This window comes from Nerophis ophidion, linkage group LG08 (genome assembly GCF_033978795.1).
Source record: "Nerophis ophidion isolate RoL-2023_Sa linkage group LG08, RoL_Noph_v1.0, whole genome shotgun sequence".
NCBI classification, from domain to species: Eukaryota; Metazoa; Chordata; class Actinopteri; order Syngnathiformes; family Syngnathidae; genus Nerophis; species Nerophis ophidion.
In genome coordinates this window covers 57352679-57373445 of record NC_084618.1, presented here as the reverse complement: position 1 = coordinate 57373445, position 20767 = coordinate 57352679, and the positions used below count along the sequence as shown (strand labels likewise).

At 38.8% G+C, this 20767-nt stretch overlaps 1 protein-coding gene across 1 annotated transcript in view; it reads left to right on the top strand.

Moving 5' to 3' along the window:
- The window catches only part of si:dkey-121b10.7 (heparan sulfate glucosamine 3-O-sulfotransferase 6), a 55983-nt gene extending 38692 nt beyond the window's left edge, over window positions 1-17291 (top strand). Inside the window, exon 2 of the mRNA XM_061909050.1 lies at window positions 16333-17291. Within this exon, the coding sequence (XP_061765034.1) occupies window positions 16333-16960 (628 nt within the window). The 3' untranslated portion in view covers window positions 16961-17291. The remainder of the gene's footprint in view (window positions 1-16332) is intronic.
- The last annotated feature ends 3476 nt before the right edge of the window (window positions 17292-20767 follow it).

Here is a 20767-nt window from a genome sequence, read left to right as displayed (position 1 = left end):
GGGAAACTGAGTGAATAATGACAGGTTATACGATTATTTATTTTATACTCTTATTCGGGCCATTTTAAAATGAATATTTCGGCATGTGTTTGTAAAAAAAAAAGAAAATAAATAAAAAAGAAAATAAAATATAACGCCAAATTATTTAGGGGGGCTTGAGCCCCTGCTCAGGACCTTCGTATTGTGAGGCAGATGCACTAACCCCTCTCCCACCGTGGTGCCATGTACAATTGATTACAAGTGCAAACGTGGTGCAGACTGGTGCAGATGGTCTAACCTGGCCTGTTTGGTTATGTCATGGAATATGCAGCAGTGGGATGTAACGGTATCAAATCTCACGGTCTGGTATTATCAAGGTACTTAAGCCACGGTACAATATTATTGTGGTACAAGCCAGCAGACACCAAAACAAATTAATTTGTTTAAATCTTTCCCCTAAGCAGCTATAACGTCATTGAACGATATTGCTGAATACACAAATATGTTCATTATTTTTTTTATTTCTGACAGTCCAAATATGCTGACAACTAGGACGTAAGCTTTTTTGTCCATCATTGCTGTGCGACTGCTTCCTTCCCCACCGTCATTGGTACGTAACTGTCAGTTTGTGCAAACATTTCAAACGTGCAAAATATTGATGCAGTGTCTGTCTTAATAAATAACACCGTGAGTGCTAAATGGTTATATTTGCATCTCCTCTTCATAGTATATTGATAATCAGTATATATGCTGCATATTAATGAGAGCAGGCACCCTAAATGAATTCCACTGTTTATTTAGGTCATTTAAGAGTCTCAATTCTCTGCACAGGAGCTTAGAAGATCAGATGTGTGTGTACTATCAAGTTTGCGCATGTTTTAAACATGTGCAAAATTTTATTACAGAGGTGTCACACTCATTTTCATTAGGCCACATCGTAGTGATAGAGGCCTTCCGAGGGCCACTGGGAACTAAAAATAATATATACATTTTCCTATGCATTTGATTATTATATATATATATATATATATATATTTTATGTACACTATAAAAAAAATTGGCTTTTACACAAAAGTGAAGAGAAGTGAGTGATATTTACAGTATATAGCGCTTTTTCTCCAGTGACTCAAAGCGCTTTACATAGTGAAACCCAATATCTAAGTTAAGTGTGGGTGGCACTGGGAGCAGGTGGGTAAAGTGTCTTGCCCAAGGACACAACAGCACTGACTAAGATGGCGGAAGTGGGGATCGAACCTGGAACCCTCAAGTTGCTGGCACGGCCACTCTACCAACTGAGCTATACCGCCCCATAAAAACTGGCTTCTCAGAATATGATATGATAAACAGTGTTTTTATAACATATACGACATTTTTTTTCCTGTAAGAAACTGTCAGCTTAGTCACCAGAATTGTACTGAAAAATGTACAGTGTTTTTACAACATATTACTGTAAATGGAAAAAACATTATCAGATTTTTTTATTTATTTAAAATGTGGTATAATTTTTCCAATTAGAGTAATACACCTTAAAAACATCCATCCATCTTCTTCCGCTTATCCGAGGTCGGGTCGCGGGGGCAGCAGCCTAAGCAGGGAAGGCCAGACTTCCCTCTCACCAGCCACTTTGTCTAGCTTTTCCCGGGGGATCCCGAGGCGTTCCCAGGCCAGCCGGGAGACATAGTCTTCCCAACGTGTCCTGGGTCTTCCCCTTGGCCTCCTACCGGTTGGACGTGCCCTAAACACCTCCCTCGGTAGGCGTTCGGGTGGCATCCTGACCAGATGCCCTAACCACCTCATCTGGCTCCTCTCGATGTGGAGGAGCAGCGGCTTTACTTTGAGTTCCTCCCGGATGGCAGAGCTTCTCACCCTATTTCTAAGGGAGAGCCACGCCACACGGCGGAGGAAACTCCTTTCGGCCGCTTGTACCTGTGATCTTATCCTTTCGGTCATGACCCAAAGCTCATGACCATAGGTGAGGATGGGAACGTAGATCGACCGGTAAATTGTGAGCTTTGCCTTCCGGCTCAGCTCCTTCTTCACCACAACGGATCGGTACAACGTCCGCATTACTGAAGACGCCGCACCGATCCGCCTGTCGATCTCACGATCCACTCTTCCCCCACTCGTGAACAAGACTCCTAGGTACTTGAACTCCTCCACTTGGGGCAGGGTCTCCTCCCCAACCCGGAGATGGCACTCCACCCTTTTCCGGGAGAGAACCATGGACTCGGATTTGGAGGTGCTGATTCTCATTCCGGCCGCTTCACACTTAAAAACAGTAATAGATTTTATTGTAAGAAATTGCAACTCAAGTCAGCAGAATTTTACTGCAAAAACAGTGGTACAGTTTTCTTACAGTTTTTTTGCTGTAACAACCACCGTATTTTTTTTATTTTTTACAGTATACAACTTGATGGATAATTTGCTTTGAAATCATAAGTCAAGCTTGTGTTTAAGTGTTTATTTTTATTTTAACAACAGTTTTTTTTCCAAAGTAATATAATATGATATTTGTTGCAATACTTTGTAATATTAACATTTAATGTGTTTGCAATTTCAAGGACAACGTAAACTGCATTTTCACTGTCGAAATGAGAAAAAAATGTGTTTAGTAAGAAAATATAAAGTAATTTATTAAGTTAAAGTACCAAAGATTGTCACACATACACTAGGTGTGGTGAAATTTGTCCTCTGCATATGATCACCCCGTGGGAGGTGAGGGGAGTAGTGGGCAGCAGCGGTGCCACGCCCGGGAATCATTTGCGGTGATTTAACCCCCAATTCCTACCCTTGATGCTGAGTGCTAAGCAGGGAGGCAATGGGTCCAATTTTTATAGTCTTTGGTATGACTCGACCTACCGATCTTAGGGCAGAGACTCTAACCACTAGGCCACTGAGTAGGTTATTGACACAGATCTGGCCCCCGGGTCTTGAGTTTGACACGTGTGCTTGAGTAGATCAGGCCCCTAGTTTTTAAGAGTGTTACCTAAGCTCTGCTTCTTCCTACTCCTTTTTGAACATGTTGAAAAGAGAAACTGGAAATTGTGATGTATCATGTTGTATGCTTGTATGTTCGAAATAAACTCAAACTCAAACCTCAAGTCGATTACTATCAAATATCCATCCCTCAAATAGATTTGCCTCCACCTGATCACTCTTGCTCATAAACACATTGCAATGCACCTGGTGTGCCAGAGTATAAGAAGAGGGAGCAGGAGAGATGTGTTTAACAATGAACCAGACCCCTGGTGAGACTGTTGTTGTTTTTTTGTTTTGTTTTTTTTAAGCTACAAACTCCAAATCTAGTGGAGACTTTTAGAGAATTGAAAGTACAAAAAGTTCTAACTGAAAGTCATTTTTTTAATTGATAGTTTTAAGTAATTTAAACCATTGCTCTTTTCAACGAGTCCTGGGTGTTGCTCTGGAAAACACCCATATAAAAGTGCTAACAGGCTTTGTCTTGTGACGAACAATAATTTAACTTTTCATGTTTTTTATGTACATTTTTCAAATGTTACAGTATGTAGCCATGTTGCGTTATAATATCAAACTCACAGAAAGTGGATGCACAAAGGGTGTCTTTCATGTTGTTGTGGTTTCTCCTAGGAACCCGACTGACCACCTCTCACTCACTTGTGGCTTCCAGGCCTTGTACTTGTCAGTTTCCCCCTCAGCTGCACACATTTTTCAACTCTTTTTTTCTTACCGACCTACCCGGGTGATGCAAACCTCTACGGCGAAAAATACTTTTCACCGCCTCAAAAAAAGTAAGCATTGGTGTTGCTTGCAGTAACATGGAGTCTCTGCATGTTGGTGCTTAACACGTTCTGTCAAATATGAAACGAAAAGAATAGAGTTCCACCAGAAGGGCATATTATCCAGCCAAGGCTTGTTCAGTTCCAGTCCTTAAACGCTACAGGAGGCAACAAACAACCCTCATTTTTGCTAAGTTGATTACAGTCTCTGCTGACTTCTCATCAGCCAACAGGAGCTCTCCAGGCCTGTATTTGCCCGCCGTAATGACAAACGTCTCCCTTTCACACAGCAGTGAGTTACAGGGAGCTGCTTTTAAACATCTTTGAACGGGCTTAAGTGGTTAAGGATGTGGATATATTCGCACATATCCAGTATGTTTTGTTGGAAGGGCGAATTGAGACTTGGATTGCGAATGAGGCTGAATCTAAAGAGTGAGGGAAGGAAAAGAGGAAAGAGAGCGTGTACCAGCTTGTAAGGGAGAAAAGTGCACATGATGACAAGTTGTATTAAACGATCCTCGGTGATTATACCCGGTGGTTTTCGCCCCCTGAATCACTACCATCTGACTCTGAAATTCAGGGCATTTCTTTTTTTCTTTTTTTTTTGGAGCAGTGGGGAGGGGATAAAGAGGGTCCGGGGGTCTGGCCACGAGCCCAGCACAGATCACAGCTCTCATGGCTCGGAACGTCAGGAGCAGAGAGAAACTTCCTAAGTCAGAAACACTTCCCTCTAAATGGCTCAAACACAAACACACGCACACACACACACATTCACATACACACACACACACGCACGCACCCACGCACACACACACACGCACACACACACACTATGTGGGTCTGAACTTCATTGCTCCCAGATGTGGATCCATCCTGTTGAAGGCATGTTCGCATTGCTCTTGTGTGTGCTTGTTTGTGTGTTGCTGCGTACAAACAATACAAATATGTGCCCGAAACAAAAGTATATTGCTGCATGACAAGGTACTTTTTTTTTAACTGAAGTACTATCCTATTTCAATAATCTTGCAAAGTCTTAGAGTAAGGACTATTTTTATTAAGCCTACAGTATAATTACACTATTTCTTTATACCAGTAGGTAGTAGCAGCAGATTAATTTAGGTAACTACCATATTTCCGGACTATAAAGCACACCAGTATACATACATTTTTTAAATTTAAATTTAAAAAGTTAAAAATATTTTCCATGTATTAGCCGCATCGGATTACAAGCCGCAGATATACAGTATATATATATATATATATATATATATATATATACAGTATATATATATATATATATATATATATATATATATATATACATATATATATATATATATATATATATATATATATATATATATATATATATATTAGGGATGCAAATCTGGGTTTCCCACAATTCGATTCAATATCGATTCTTGGGGTCACAATTTGATAATATATCGATTTTTTCAATTCGATTCGATTCTCGATTCAAAAACGATATTTTTCCGATTCAAAACGATTCTGTATTCATTCAATACATTGTATTTCAGCAGGATCTACCCCAGTCTGCTGACATGCCAGCAGAGTAGTAGATTTTAAAAAAAAGAAGCATTCTGTAATTGTAAAGGACAATGCTTTATCGACTGATTGCAATAAAGTAAATTTGTTTTAACTATTAAACGAACCAAAAATATGACTTATTCTATCTTTGTGAAAATATTGGACACAGTGTGTTGTCAAGCTTATGAGATGCGATGGAAGTGTAAGTGTGAGGACTCTTCTTCGGCATGGTAATGCCGGTGTAGTTTTCCCGTGGATGCGTCGAAGCAGAACACAGCATAGGTAAGATAAAGGGTATTTAATAACAAAAGTCTATGAACAAAAATACTGGTGTAAAGAGAAAAAGTAAACAAAACATTTAGCATGAAAGCTAGACAATAAAGTGGCTTGGCGTGAGAGCTAGCGAGAAAATACATACGAATGATGAGAGTCGTCACTGATGCGCGTGGGCAAATTTGGATCCGAGAATGAGTGAACAGAAAAGGTGAGCTTAAATAGGAGGGTGATAATTATTAGCAGGTGTGCGGGGCGAGACTAGCAGGTGGACTGATGTGTAACCATAGTGATGGATAAAAACAGGAAATAAACGGGTCAGACAGAGAATGAAAAAACAAACACGTGAAGATCTGAGCAGCAGATCGCAACAGTAAGCCACTGTGAAATTATAGTTATTTTTTTAAATTTTTATAAATGTCTAATGATAATGTCAATGAGGGATTTTTAATTACTGCTATAATATTCATTTTCGTTTCACTACTTTTGGTTTGTTCTGTGTCGTGTTTGTGTCTTTTCTCTCAATTGCTCTGTTTATTGCAGTTCTGAATGTGTTGCTGGGTCAGGTTTGGTTTTGGAATTGGGTTGCATTGTTATGGTATTGCTGTGTAGTGGTTTGTTGGATTCATACATTTAAAAAATAAAAATAAAAAAAATAAAATTGATTTAAAAAAAAATGAGATTCTGAATCGCAAAACGGATTCGATTCGTATTTGAATCGATTTTTTCCCACACCCCAAATATATATATATATATATATATATATATATATATATATATATATATATAAATAAAAATAAAAATAAAAAAAAAATAAATATATATATATATATATATATATATATATATATTTATATATATATATATATATATATATATATATATATATATATATACACACGTTGTGAAATGAGATGTTTACGCTGAAAAATTTTATAGATGTTTACTTACAGCAGTAAAACGGCTGATCAAAAAAAAAAGAAGTCATCGCCATGGACCCACTAGCTGCGGAAGCTAGCTCTCCAATCAGCCAAACGGACTCAATAACTCCACGGTGACGTCTTGGTAAAGTTACCCAGAAATATGTGGAACTGAAACAATACACAAAATAATGATGTTGTAAGTTAATACAACTGTCACTTGTGATTGTGCTAGCATATTTGCTAATGCTAACAATGCTTACTTGATTACATTACGATAGCATGCACAAATATGCATGAAAACACTCCGATGGACATCACACACGGAAGGGTTTAGTAAGCGTAAATAGTATTTGTTATATTGTAAAACTTCCAAACATAGTTTGGAGTGACAAATTAATCCATACGAGTAGAAACGATATGGTTTACCAGATGAAGGAACGGCACTTGTACTTACGATTGAAAGCACTAAATGGAAGGACACAATGCAGCACCTGTACTGAGTAAACTTGTCCAAAAGATGGTGCTATGAAACAAACCTTAACACACCTTTTCAGTGTATTTTGCGTGTGTTTTATTTGCATGATGGCATTCAAAGCGAAGAAAAATACATAAGTTAGCCACACCGTTTTATAAGCCGCAGGGTTCAAAGCGTAGGGAAAAAAGTAGCTGCTTACAGTCCGGAATGTACAGTATTTCCCTAAAACAGTTGGTAGTAGTAACAGGAGATTAGCATACGTAACTAATAATCTGTTGCAGGGTCACAATGTTCCAATGTTGAAGCCTTCATTAACTGCACAGTACCAGTTTCACATTTGAACCGTCACAAAAGTGTAAAAACAAGTTCCCCTCAGAATGGATTTAACTTGACATTGGTTGTGTGCCCTTGTGGAAATTACGGTTCCAATAGCTGCAAAACCATATGCAGTATGCAAGACAGTAGTGGCATAAAGAGCACTGTATGCAGTGCAAAACAAGTATAAATTAAATATGACAATGTACTGTAGTAGCAATAAGAAAAGAAAACATGCTGCTCCTTTCTTTGATAAAAACGTTACCTTTTTTTCGATGGATGTTTTTGGAATAAGTGGCGCAAAAAAGGGGGAAAAAACGCAAAACACAGTTTGGAATTGTGTGCTACTTTAGAGGTGCATTTTTTCTGAAGGATTCCAAATTGTGTTATCTCACTTGTTGGACTTTGATAAAAACATATTAAACCAAATATAAGACTAACACTCTTTTTCAAGACCCTATTTTTTTTTTTTTATAGAAAAATGTGTCATCATTATTATTAGTTTCTGGTATGTATTTCATGTGACGACCAGAACTCCTTTTTATGTTTCCATTTCCTGATTGTCTCCTTTTAGCCACTACTCCTGTTTGAGCGCTTGCTCCCTCACCTGTCCCTGACTGGCGATCAGGACACACCTGTTCATGGATGCCAATAAGGATGCTTTTAAAGCAAGCTTTGCTTTGCTTTCCCTATGCTTCATGTGCACTTCCCTGCTGCACTATGTCTTTATTTTTGTTTAACAAGTACATTTTCCCTGCACTTCACCTGCCGTCTCCGCATACTGGGGTCACGGCCGACACAACACCTAAGTCAGAATGTAACCGAAGTCCTGTGTTTTTTGACATCGCTGAAATGACACCAGGTAGAGAACATTAAAACAATGATATCATAATTAATGATTCTTCTTAAAATTTGCATCACAACTTCTATATTATTTGTAACCTTTGCCGAACATTGAGGCATTTTTTTCCGAGCAGCTGTCTGTGTCACAGCTGGATCTCGCCAAGTCACTGTTGTGTCTGTGTGTGTGTAACAGGAAGAAAAGCTTGCGTGGGAACAAGTTGTTTAGCCCTAGCTATTGGTTTGTTTGTATACATCCTTAGAACCGGAATATTTGAGGGCCCAACATTTTTAGACATTTGAAAAGTTTTTTTTTTTTTCACTAAATGGATAAGATCACATGTTGCACACATGTTCCTTTATTTTGGTGCTCCTTATGTTAAAGTTTGTTTGTTGCTGCATTTTTTTCTTGCGTTTCCTCTGTGTGACATATCAGCAGCGTAGTTCAATCACATGTGCTCACATCTGCGTTGTAAACAGTAACCTGCCAGCCTGCCGCCCTGTTAATGGGCCTTAATAAAGCTTAAGCCCACCTACATGGATTGTGCGTGTGTGGACACATGTGTACGCCCTGATAATTTGCCTAGCAACTGGATGCCAGATGCTGGAAATGTAACTTCCTGTGGTCGTTTGTCACTTTTTTAGTTGAAAAGAACTTAAGAGGGACATTTGCTTGTATTCTATTTTTTGTATTCAACTTCTTCCGTCCATCCTTGCTCCTCAATTGTGCTTTTAGTCTTGTTTTACCCCCCCCCGCAAGGCAACAAGGATGTTTGCTAAGAGACAGTTCTCTTTACAAGACAGTCGCTTCCAGTCCTGTTTGTGTTCCACATTGCAATATAATTCACATATTTTAAAATATCTGGCAAGTGTTTGTGTACCTCTTTGTGTCCATATAGTATGTTAACAGACTACTTCTTGGTTCATGGAGGAAAATCGTTTTTAAATGTCAGTGCACACAGAACGGTTCGATCAAGACTCCATTCATCCATCCATTTTTCTACCGCTTGTCCCGTTCGGGGTCACGGGGGGTCGCTGGAGCCTATCTCAGGTGCATCCGGGTGGAAGGCGGCATACACCCTGGACAAGTTGTAACCTCATCACAGGCCCAACACAGATAGACAGACAACATTCACACTCACATTCACACACTAGGGCCACTTTAGTGTTGCCAATCAACCTATCCCCAGGTGCATTTCTTTGGAGGTGGGAGGAAGCCGGAGTACCCGGAGGGAACCCACGCAGTCACCGGGGAGAACATGCAAACTCCACACAGAAAGATCGCGAACCCGGTATTGAACCCAGGACAACTCAGGACCTTCGTATTGTGAATCACATGCACCAAGCCCTGTTCCACCGTGCTGCCTGATCAAGACTCAAAGGGCAAAAACAAAGGATAAAAGTTGACAAGAGTGTAAACGTTGATTGTTTTTCTGTCCATTTGTAAATTAGCAAGCTATTTCCGGATTAATGGAGGATAAGAGTACAACGATTAGTCGATGGAAATCAATGATAACCGAGAGGGACAACAGCAGAAAAATGGATGGATGGATGGATGAATGGATGGATGGATGGATGGATGAATGGATGGATGGATGGATGGATGGATGGATGGATGGATGGATGGATGTTTTTTTTAATAATATTCTACCCAAACAAGGCAACATAAGAAGTGCACTTCTCATTTCTAAATTAAATATGTACAGCAGATATGGACGTAAACATCAAAATTATGACTTGCCTCAGTGGCTGGACAGGACAGATGAAAAAAAAAAATATATTTTTTTTTCTTAGTTTTAGAATTGATTAAGAATTATTACAAATAAGAATCGCGATTCATTCGAAAATCGACACTCACTTTTTTTTTTTTTTTGTCCTGTCCAGCTTTTTAGGCAAATCCTACAGTTGATGTAGACGCCCATATCGACTGTAAATTGACAAGTATTGTCATAGTTCGTTGCCAGGACATGTTTCTTGTGTTATTTCTTAGTTATTTATTTCTCTTTCAGAACCCTTGATGGGTTTCTTACTTGCCATGGGTGCTGATTTTTGTCACCTGCTTCTGATTAGTAGTCGGGACACTCACCTGCTCCCGGTCACTAATCAGAGAGCTATTTATTCCTCCTGTGCCACACTCTGCCTGGCAGTCTTGTGACATTAACATTGGTTCCTGTTATCACCACACTTTTGTATTTTCCATTGTAAAACGTTCTCGCTGTTCGCCCCGAGTGATTATCTTGGTGTTTTTGGCTCCACACTTGACTAGTGTCTGAGTTTTTGTACTTGTTGTACTGCTTATTGGAATCAATCACCTTTTTACCTCCACACTGCTTCTGCATCTTGGGGACATGACCACCGCAAAACCATGCGACCCCAACCTAACAAGTATGAAGGAAAACAAGATTATTTCATAAATATCTCCGCAATGCCTTAACGATTTGATTTCACACTTTCAGGACATATGCAGATCCGAAATACACAAAACAGGTACCAATAGGTAAGAAATGTTGGTTTTGCATTATAGGCCTCCTTTAAAATATATCTTAAGCTGAATTTAAGCTCATGGCTAAATCAGAATAACTGAATGGGTGTGCACTCCATAATATGATTAGTCGACTAATCATTAAGACAGATGATAGATTAGTTGGCAATCAAAATCAAAATAGTCGTTAGTTCTTTCTGTCCGCAAGACTGTACATTTTTGATTCTACGGCACTAATACTGCTTTTAGTGTGCCTCAAATGTAAGAGACAGGAACAGTACCAACAAAGCACCCAAGAAAGTTGACTACATTCGAGGCTGCCCACTAGCTCTCGGTCAATGTCCAGTCCACACCAATGAGAAGCTGTCCCAAGAGTTTGAAGTGTCTGACACATTCACATAATTTCCCCATTGTGGGATAAATAAAGTCTATCTGATCTCGATCAGATTAATGCTACTGACAAAAGTGAGAAATACTTGTTTGGCTTTCTGTCCATTTGTTAGCTATCAGGCTGCTTTGTTGATCATGGAAGAAAGGCCTATAATAAGATGTACAGTTTCGATAGTAGGGCACAAAGACTTATGTAATTGTTACTCCAAGGAACAAAGAAAAAAACAAATTTTTCCAAATAGGTGAGAAATTTGTTTTTTTAGGTCCTTTTGATTTATGCTACTTCCATGTTTAATGAAAGAAGGAAATAAGATGGGTTAGTCAAGTCAAGGCAACTTTATTGTCAATCAGACCATGGAACAGTACCGGTACATTACACAGAAGACTGAAATTTTGTTTCCCCCACACTCCAATGTGCGATATTAAAACAAGATTGAAACCAGATTTGACACATATTAAGCATAAACTAAACAATAGACTAAACATGAGACATATATTTACCATATAAACAAATGAAAGACAGGGAGCTTACAGCTACCAGCCAATCATACTGTTTAATACTACAGTCAGGATAAGGTATTTACTGTAGTGCAATACACAACGTGCAATAAGGCAAAGGTGCAAAGTGCAGAGTGCTGAGCAGCAGCATGGAGATGAACAGTTTTTTATCTTGTTTCAATGTCTTTTTCATAGTTCCACAGGTCTTTATGTGTGAGGGTTGTGGGGGACCGTACTCCAAAAACTACAAAGAAAAAGAAAGAAACCCATCGGTTGGATTTTCCTCCCAAAAAACACAATGGTTTTTGGATTTATATCTCAGCAGCAATATTACCTCTCGTGCCATTTGATGCTTGAAATAAATCTTTGAACCACATTCTCACGTAAGAGAGAAAGAGAGGACACTGCTCACACTTTGGCCTCCTTGAAACACATCCTAAATTTCTATTTTTTACTCCGCTTTTATCCTTTGCTGTATTTCGTGTGATCTTCTATTACGGCCGTCGTTATACAACTGAAGGATGTGTTATGAAAACCATAAGTCTTTGGTGTGTGCCCCTTGTAAAACTGAGAGTGGTCTCCATCAAAGCTCGGAGCGCCACAAGCTTTTTACTTACAAACCAACCGCAGAGACCAAACCATCTAAACATTAGCTGAGAGATCTTGCAGAAGTGGGCTGAGATGTTTCCAAAACAAAATCCCTTCTTTTGTCTCCTTTTGCATGAGGAAAGTTGGCAGGACCTTACACATAATAGGGGTTATGACATTCCGTTTTACCACTGCTAACATGTGCATGAAATAAATGGGCAAAATCCCTTTTTCCCCTCCCAATTTTTATACCCTGCACTTTGTTTTGTACAATCCGCTCTGGCACATCATGTTACGACTTTTTCAGGTGTAATGTCCTCTCAGCTTGGGTCATCAACTATACGAGCGATCAATCAAGAAATATGTCAACACACTAAAACGTCGCCCATTCAAGAACTGCCTGCAGCAATAATAATAAGCAGTGAGCCAACAGCAATAGTAAAGATTTAATGAGCACACATGGCGCTCAATCCTTGGATAACCTCCGGTTTTGTCGGCACCACAAATCTTTTTGCATGTTCTTTTTTGGTATTCTTTGGTAAAATACAGCACAGTCACTGTAGCCATAATATGACGAACACCTGCTCACATTAAATGGTAAATGGGTTGTACTTGTATAGCGCTTTTCTACCTTCAAGGTACTCAAAGCGCTTTGACACTACTTCCACATTTACCCATTCACACACACATTCACACACTGATGGAGGGAGCTGCCATGCAAGGCGCTAACCAGCACCCATCAGGAGCAAGGGTGAAGTGTCTTGCTCAAGGACACAACGGACGTGACGAGGTTGGTACTAGGTGGGGATTGAACCAGGTACCCTCGGGTTGCGCACGGCCACTCTTCCATTGCGCCACGCCGTGCTTTTGTCAGGATAATGAAATTGTTGAGATGTGTTCGCCTGACATTATGGTTTTTCATTTCCCACTTTTCCCACTTTTTTTTATTAAATGGTACCTGTATTATGCAAAACCAACTTTTCATACTTATTAACACCTGTTTTTGTGTATTTGGGATCAGCATAAGTCCCCAACAATTTAAAATCAAATCATTGAAGAATTGTGCAGATATTTAAAAAAAATCTTCCCTTCCTTTTCATGTCCTCAATTTGTCCAATGTGTGACATTTTGAAGATGGTAAACATAATGTATGCAAATATTTAACCAAAGAACCAGCATCACATGTTATGTAGACAACAAAGGAGTGTTTAATTGTAGAAAAAAATCATACAACCCCTTTTAAAATAAAGGTAATTTAAACAAATGTTTTTAAAATATATTTTAACGTCAACCTTGTAAAATATTCAGAATGTTAAAACTGTATATTTAATTTAAAAGAAAAATACAACTATACTCAGAAAATGACATGTTTATTTTAGTACAGTATATATTAATGGAAAATTAGTAATGTCTTTTTTTAAATACACCCTTAATTTCAAATTTTTTAAGTTTGATTGTCACAAAATTACACACATTTTCTCATAATTTCAATCAATCATTTAATCAAAGTTTACATATATAGCCCAAAATCACAAGTGTCTCAAAGGGTTGCACAAGCCACAACAACATCCTTGGCTCAGGGCAAGAAAAAACTTAACACCCCAGACCTGTCCAGGTCTGATATTGATATCAGATATCAGTCCAATGTTAGCCAAAAAAATAGTATCGGATAATATTGCGTCCAATACAAGCAATCCTGCAGCAAAGTTAATTTCTAGTTTTCCTCCAATAAACACACAGGTTTGATATTTTCTTGACTTTTTGTGAAGCCATTTAAAAAAAGATAAACATGGTAGGCTATAGGCTACTAAGAGCTAGCAGCTACACAACAGCTATGCACACACTAGCACACAAGCCAGGCATACCGTATGTAATAAATGTCCTTAATTGATCCAATATGCACTCTAAAATGCAACATTTGTCAATATAAAGAAGTATTAAATATTCATAGTTGCATAATACTTACACATTCAAAGTCATATTAGAAAGTAGGCAGTAACAAACGTGTCCGCATCATTTAATTTACAACATCAAGTTCCTAATTGAATCAATTATTGTGACCGCTAGGTTTCGACAAAATACGAATTAACATTCACCTTCAAAAGTGTAAAAAAAAAACTCATAAAGTTAGTGTTTTTCATACCTAACAGTCTTCTCTGAGTCATTTCACTTGATCATCATTTTCTTCTGGGGCGGTATAGCTCGGTTGGTAGAGCGGCCGTGTCAGCAACTTGAGGGTTGCAGGTTCGATTACCGCTTCCGCCATCCTAGTCGCTGCCGTTGTGTCCTTGAGCAAGACACTTTACCCACCTGCTCCCAGTGCCACCCACACTGGTTTAAAAATGTAACTTAGATATTGGGTTTCACTATGTAAAGCGCTTTGAGTCGCTAGAGATAAGCGCTATATAAATATAATTCACTTCACTTCACTTCTGGCATTCCACATTACAAAATGGTAAAAGTATGTATTTTGATTCATGCTGATATCTTATTGGATTAATGGCAGTACTGGCCAATACTCAGTGTTCTAATATCAGAAGGGGAAAAAGTTGTATAGGTAGGTAGGTCGGTCTTTATTGTCATTGCACAAGTACAACAAAACTTTGTTTTCAGCACAAACCCGTTCAAGATTAGACAAACAGTGTACAGTGTTACCGAACAGGATTGCTGATGGGTCACCACAAAGGTAAACGCTGGGGGAAGATGAGTAAAAAACTCCAATCTAGACAGGGCTCCTAAGGGGCCCCAGTCTGGAGTGGGAGAAAAAAATCCATAGCAAAGCACATATACATACAAGACAAGACAAAGAAGCAAGTAGGAGAGATAAGGGAGAGGAAACGGGAGCGTCCGCCCTCAACGAGTGCCAGTGAGAAAGAGGGACAAATCTACTAAAGAGAATGCTTTTTTTTAAAACACAAAACTTTGTGTTGATTCTTAGCCACTAAGAGACCTGGAAATGTGTTGTGTGTTAAAGAGCAAGAGGAAATGAACTGTCTGAGGTCAGTCTTGTGCAGGCACGTGCACACATAGGGCCCTATGGGTGCTTGAGCCCCTGCCCTTTTTTGCCTCGTCTTAAAAAGTGCCCAGTGCCTGTGTTTTTTTTTTCTTTAAACAACATTAATAAATTCTTGTTAGGGATGTAAAAAAACAAAACAAAACAAAAAAACAGCGGTACAAAAACGCCACGTTTTCTTGTAATATTGGGTTGTTTGAGCCTGCGCTTCCGCCAGAGAGAGAGAGAGGGCTAGTGAGTGAGAGAGAGAGAGGAGAGAGAGCCAACAATGGCCTGAGGAGACGTGACAGTGGAGCAACTTGAACCTGTGAGTTATGGTCTAGTCGCCGTCCACTTATTCAGTATTTAATATGGGTAATATTTCAGAAAAATGCTGTAATATTCTATTATTCAATGTGTCAGCTTCTGTTTTTGCCGGACGTCGGAGCACAGCACATCAATTGAGCGCAGAGCAGATCGTGCGGGACAGGAAGTAGTGTACAAAATACAAAATAAAACACCGCGTTAATTTTCTAAGTAAAATGAACTGTGTTTACGCCGGATCACATTTCTCTCATAGTAGAGGTTTGGATATAAAGTTATATCGCGTTTCAGTTGTTTAGTCTGAGCATTAAGTGAGAAAGACCATAAGTTACAACTTAATGGTGTTTTCATCAAGTTAAGAGAAGAAGGACAGATTTTCACATTGAAGTTTTTTCCATTTGGGTATTTATTTTATTTTATTTTTTCGAAGTTCATGTTGCACTGTTCAATGTTCAATATTAAAGTGCTTATCTTTAACAATAAATAGCCTAATAATAAACCAGTGTTTTGTTGCTTTTCATGTCTTCCAAGCCTATGATAATGTGAATTAACTCATTATGACAATAATATGTTGACACAAAAGAAATGGCAATCACTTTTACCTACAAAGGACACACAGCTAAGTAGTTAGCTTCCTATTAGCAAATTTAATTTTACATTAATTTCCATATTGTGTAAAGGACCCAAAAAAAAAATCCTGCCCTTTTTCTGACTTTGAGCCCCTGCCCCTCTATAATCATGTGCACGTCCATGGTCTTGTGGCTCCTACAGTAAAAGTCGGTGCTGCTCGGACTGCTCCATCATTGTCAGATGCCTAATCCACAGATTTAGATAGCAAAGGATGGATGGAAAGTAAAGCACAACATTCAAGAAGTCAACAAGGCATTTGCGGTTTTGGAAAATCCCATCTAATGAGATTAAGAGCATAAATATTTTTCCTTTCTTTTCAGGAATCTGATGCCCCGCACGCTGGATGGTCAGATCACCATGGAGAAGACCCCCAGTTACTTCATCACAAAGGAAGCCCCTCGCCGCGTCTTCGCCATGAGCCGCCACACCAAGCTGATCGTGGTGGTGCGCGACCCCGTGACCAGGGCCGTTTCCGATTACACCCAAACTGTGTCCAAATCACCGGGCCTGCCGTCCTTCCGGGACTTGGCTTTTCGCAACGCCACCACGGGGCTCATCGACACGGCCTGGAGCGCGGTGCGTATAGGCATCTACGCCAAACACCTGGAAAACTGGCTGCGCTACTTCCCGCTCTCGCGCTTCCTTTTCGTCAGCGGCGAGCGCCTGGTGACGGACCCGGCGGGCGAGATGGGCCGCGTCCAGGATTTCCTGGGACTGAAACGCGTGGTGACAGACAAGCACTTCTACTTCAATCAGACCAAAGGCTTCCCCTGCCTGAAGAAGCCAGAGGGGAGCAGCCGGCCGCGATGTCTGGGGAAGTCAAAGGGCAGGCCCCATCCGCACATCCCCTCAGACGTCCTGCTCAGACTCAGAGACTTTTACAGACCTTTTAACCTCAAATTCTATCAAATGACGGGTCAGAACTTTGGCTGGGATGACACAGCTTGACACCAAAGTTGTCAGAGGCGAGAAACAATGTGCATTACCAAAGTTGTTCTTTTATCGAAAAATGCAAAAATGAGCTTGGGTCAATTCAGTTCAGCTATCATTTTATTTGCTTACATCATTTCCTGTACTGTACTTTCACTTTAAAAGATGCTGTTTTTAATCATTATTTTTGAAATAATCATGCAGTACATCTACAAACCCACACCTTCATTCAAGTGTATATTTTAGAGCGCCTTATTTATAAAATAACAACACATTGTTGACATTTTTCTTGAGACTTTTGTATTTGGAATTCTATGGAAATTCTGACTAAAACTGTTTTATTCTTAAAGGTGTTAAGTGGTATTTCTGCATATTTGCCATACAGGTTCATCCAGCATTCAACTTTCAACATCAAGAGTAAAAGATGCTATTCTAATTTTGACTATAATAGCTAATTGTACTATTTGGGTTCATTTGTGCAGTATTTAGTCAACCAGGCATTGTATTTCTTTCCACTAAATGAGAAGCATTAGTGCCACAGTAAAAATAAAGAAAAAATATGAGAAAAATGTTGTAATTATAATACTAAAAGGAAACAAATTACATTTTAATAGGATAATGTCACAATATAAAGAGGATAACAAAATTGGAAAATAAAGTAAAAAATGCAATAATATTGTGAAAAAAGGTTTAACGACAAAAAAAAGTACTGTTGTACTATAAAAAAAAAAATTTAATAATGTAATTTTATTAGAATTAAACAATAATATTACAAGGTTAAAGTTAAAATTATACACTTTGTAAAACGGGAAAAAATGTATAGTTTTATAAGAATTCAATTAAATTACAAAATAAAAGTAAAAAATTATACAATTTTGAATAACATTTTTAAAAAATATGTAAATATTAAGTAATAATTAGTTGACGTTATAAAGTTTGAATACAATGAGGAAAAACGTGGAATTTTACATAAAATAAAGTAATAATATTAATAGATAAAAATAATCATAATGTTTAAATACAATAAGAAATATATGCAAATTTATGGGAATAAAGTCATATTATTACATGAACAGAAATACTAATTACAGTATCCATCCATCCATCCATTTTCTCCCGCTTATTCCCTTTGGGGTCACGGGTGGCGCTGGTGCCTATTTCAGCTGTAATTGGGCGGAAGGTGGAGTACACCCTGGACAAGTCCCCACCTCATCGCAGGGCCAACACAGATAGACAGACAACATTCACACTCACATTCACACACTAGGGCCAATTTAGTATTGCCAATCAACCTATCCCCAGGTGCATGTCTTTGGAAGTGGGAGGAAGCCGGAGTACCCGGAGGGAACCCACGCAGTCACGTGGAGAAAATGCAAACTTCGCACAGAAAGATCCCGAGCCTGGGATTGAACCCAAGACTGCTCAGGACCTTCGTATTGTGAGGCAGATGTACTACCCCCTGTTACACCGCGCTGCCCCTTATTACAGTATGATGTGAAAAATGGGTAATTCTTAAAGAAAAAAATAGGTTAGGACTTCCAGAAAAAGCTCATATTACATGAAGAATAATGTTTTCATAGAAACATATATCATTAATGAATAACCTTGTAGATTAAACATTTTTTTAATGAGGTCATGTTACTTAAAAAAAGTTAACATTTTGGGACTGAGACCAAACACAAACTTGAAATCTTAAAACATAAAGTCACATTCTTTTTAAAAATGTTTATACTTCGAGAAAAATTAAGACATTTTATATTTTATAAATATTATGAAAAAAGCTATAATGTTAAGTATACTATTATGACAGAAAACGTGTAATTTCATGTGAAATAAAAAGTCAAATAATATTATGTAACAAAAAAAGATTACTTGAAATACCTTAAAATGATCATTTCCCTTCAATATAATAAGAAAGAAGTTGTATTATTAAAGAAGTATGTTTTAAATAGTCAATGTTGTTGCACGTAGGTTGTGAGTTCAAACCCCGGCCGAGTCATACCAAAGACTATAAAAATGGGACCCATTAATTCCCTGCTTAACACTCAGCATCAAAGGTTGGAATTGGGGGTTAAAACACCAAAATGATTCCTGGGCGCGGCCACCGCTGCTGCCCACTACTCCCTTTACCTACCATGGGTCAAATGCAGAGAATAATTTTGCCACACCTAGTGTGTGTGCGAAAATCCTTGGCACTTTAACTTCAACTTAAAATGAACACCATCATCACAATGATTAACTTAATATATTTTGTAGTCTGTTGGTTTTGGGGAAACATTTATTCTTTTTTTATTTTTTATTTTTTAATATGTAATGCTTTCACCATGATGTAGTTATTGTCACAGACTATAACAGCACAGAAGCAGAACTCACCATATTAGCCCAAATGAGAGAATCTTAAACACATTTGATTAAAAAATAGTGTTTCTTGTACGCTAATTAGTCAATAAATACTGCAGAACCCTCAGCGTAAACAAGTAATCAGTATCTTGCGCAGCTGAAGTGTGCAGGTAGGTGGCCATGAGTGATGACAGTGGGTGAGGGAGACGGCTAAATTTGGGCTTAACATTGGGCAGCACCTTTCTGATGTGTAAGCAATCAATTCAACAGGCTGATTGGAGACCTTCCGGGGATGGCGATCCTTGACCTATTGACCCCACCTTGACCTGTGAGCCTGGTCATCATGAACTGCACACCAAAAACGCCATGCCACCCGAATTGTCTAATGGGGTCGTTTTGCATGAGCTAAACACACAAATTCCACATTTTCACACATGCATACACTTACTTGACACATTAATATTGCAGAAGGCCTCCAGATCAATAAGTGCCTCTTTAGTTTATAGGCAGTGAGGACCTTTGCTCATCTGCTAAAAATCACCACATATGATTATGTTGTTTGTTTCTTCATGATGGTAATAGTAATCAATGATATTTCCCCATGTACCTCAAATGTGGGTTGAACTTGTTCGTTGCCAGACACACAGTGGAGCATCAGCAGAGTAGAATAAAAGGAGTTCATGAATATTTTCTGCAAGCCCGCAACTTAACCATCTTGTTTAAATATCCAAACAGTTAGGTCCCAGTAACTTGATTCAGATGATGAACGTTTATTTTATTCAAACTTGTTGATGAATGGACAAAAACTGGACTAAAGTTCCCACAGACACAATCTAACATCTTGTGGAAAGTCTTCTTCCCAGGCGAGGGGAAAATGCAAACACTCGGTGGAATGTATTTATTTTTTATTTTTTTTTATAAGAAGTATCCAAACACACTTCTTAATTAACAAATAAATCAATGAAGAGGAGCCCATATTATCAATACCGAGTGTAATATCAGTATATTTTTTGATTGATACCAGCGTGGTGATTTTTATCCATCCATCCATTTTTCTGCCGCTTATTCCCTTTGGGGTCGCGGGGGGCGCTGGTGCCTCTCTCAGCTACAATCGGGCGGAAGGCGGGGTACACCCTGGACAAGTCGCCACCTCATCGCAGGGCCAACACAGATAGACAGACAACATTCACACTCACATTCACACACTAGGGCCAAGTTAGTGTTGCCAATCAACCTATCCCCAGTTGCATGTCTTTGGAAGTGGGAGGAAGCCGGGGGGAACCCACGCATTCACGGGGAGAACATGCAAACTACACACAGAAAGATCCCGAGCCCGGGATTGAACCCAGGACTACTCAGGACCTTCGTATTGTGAGGCAGACGTACAAACCCATCTTCCACCGTGAAGTCCTAATGATTCTTATATATTTTTTTATTCTCTTCTGTTAATTTACACAGGAAAATGTTTTTGTTTTCTTGTTCTAA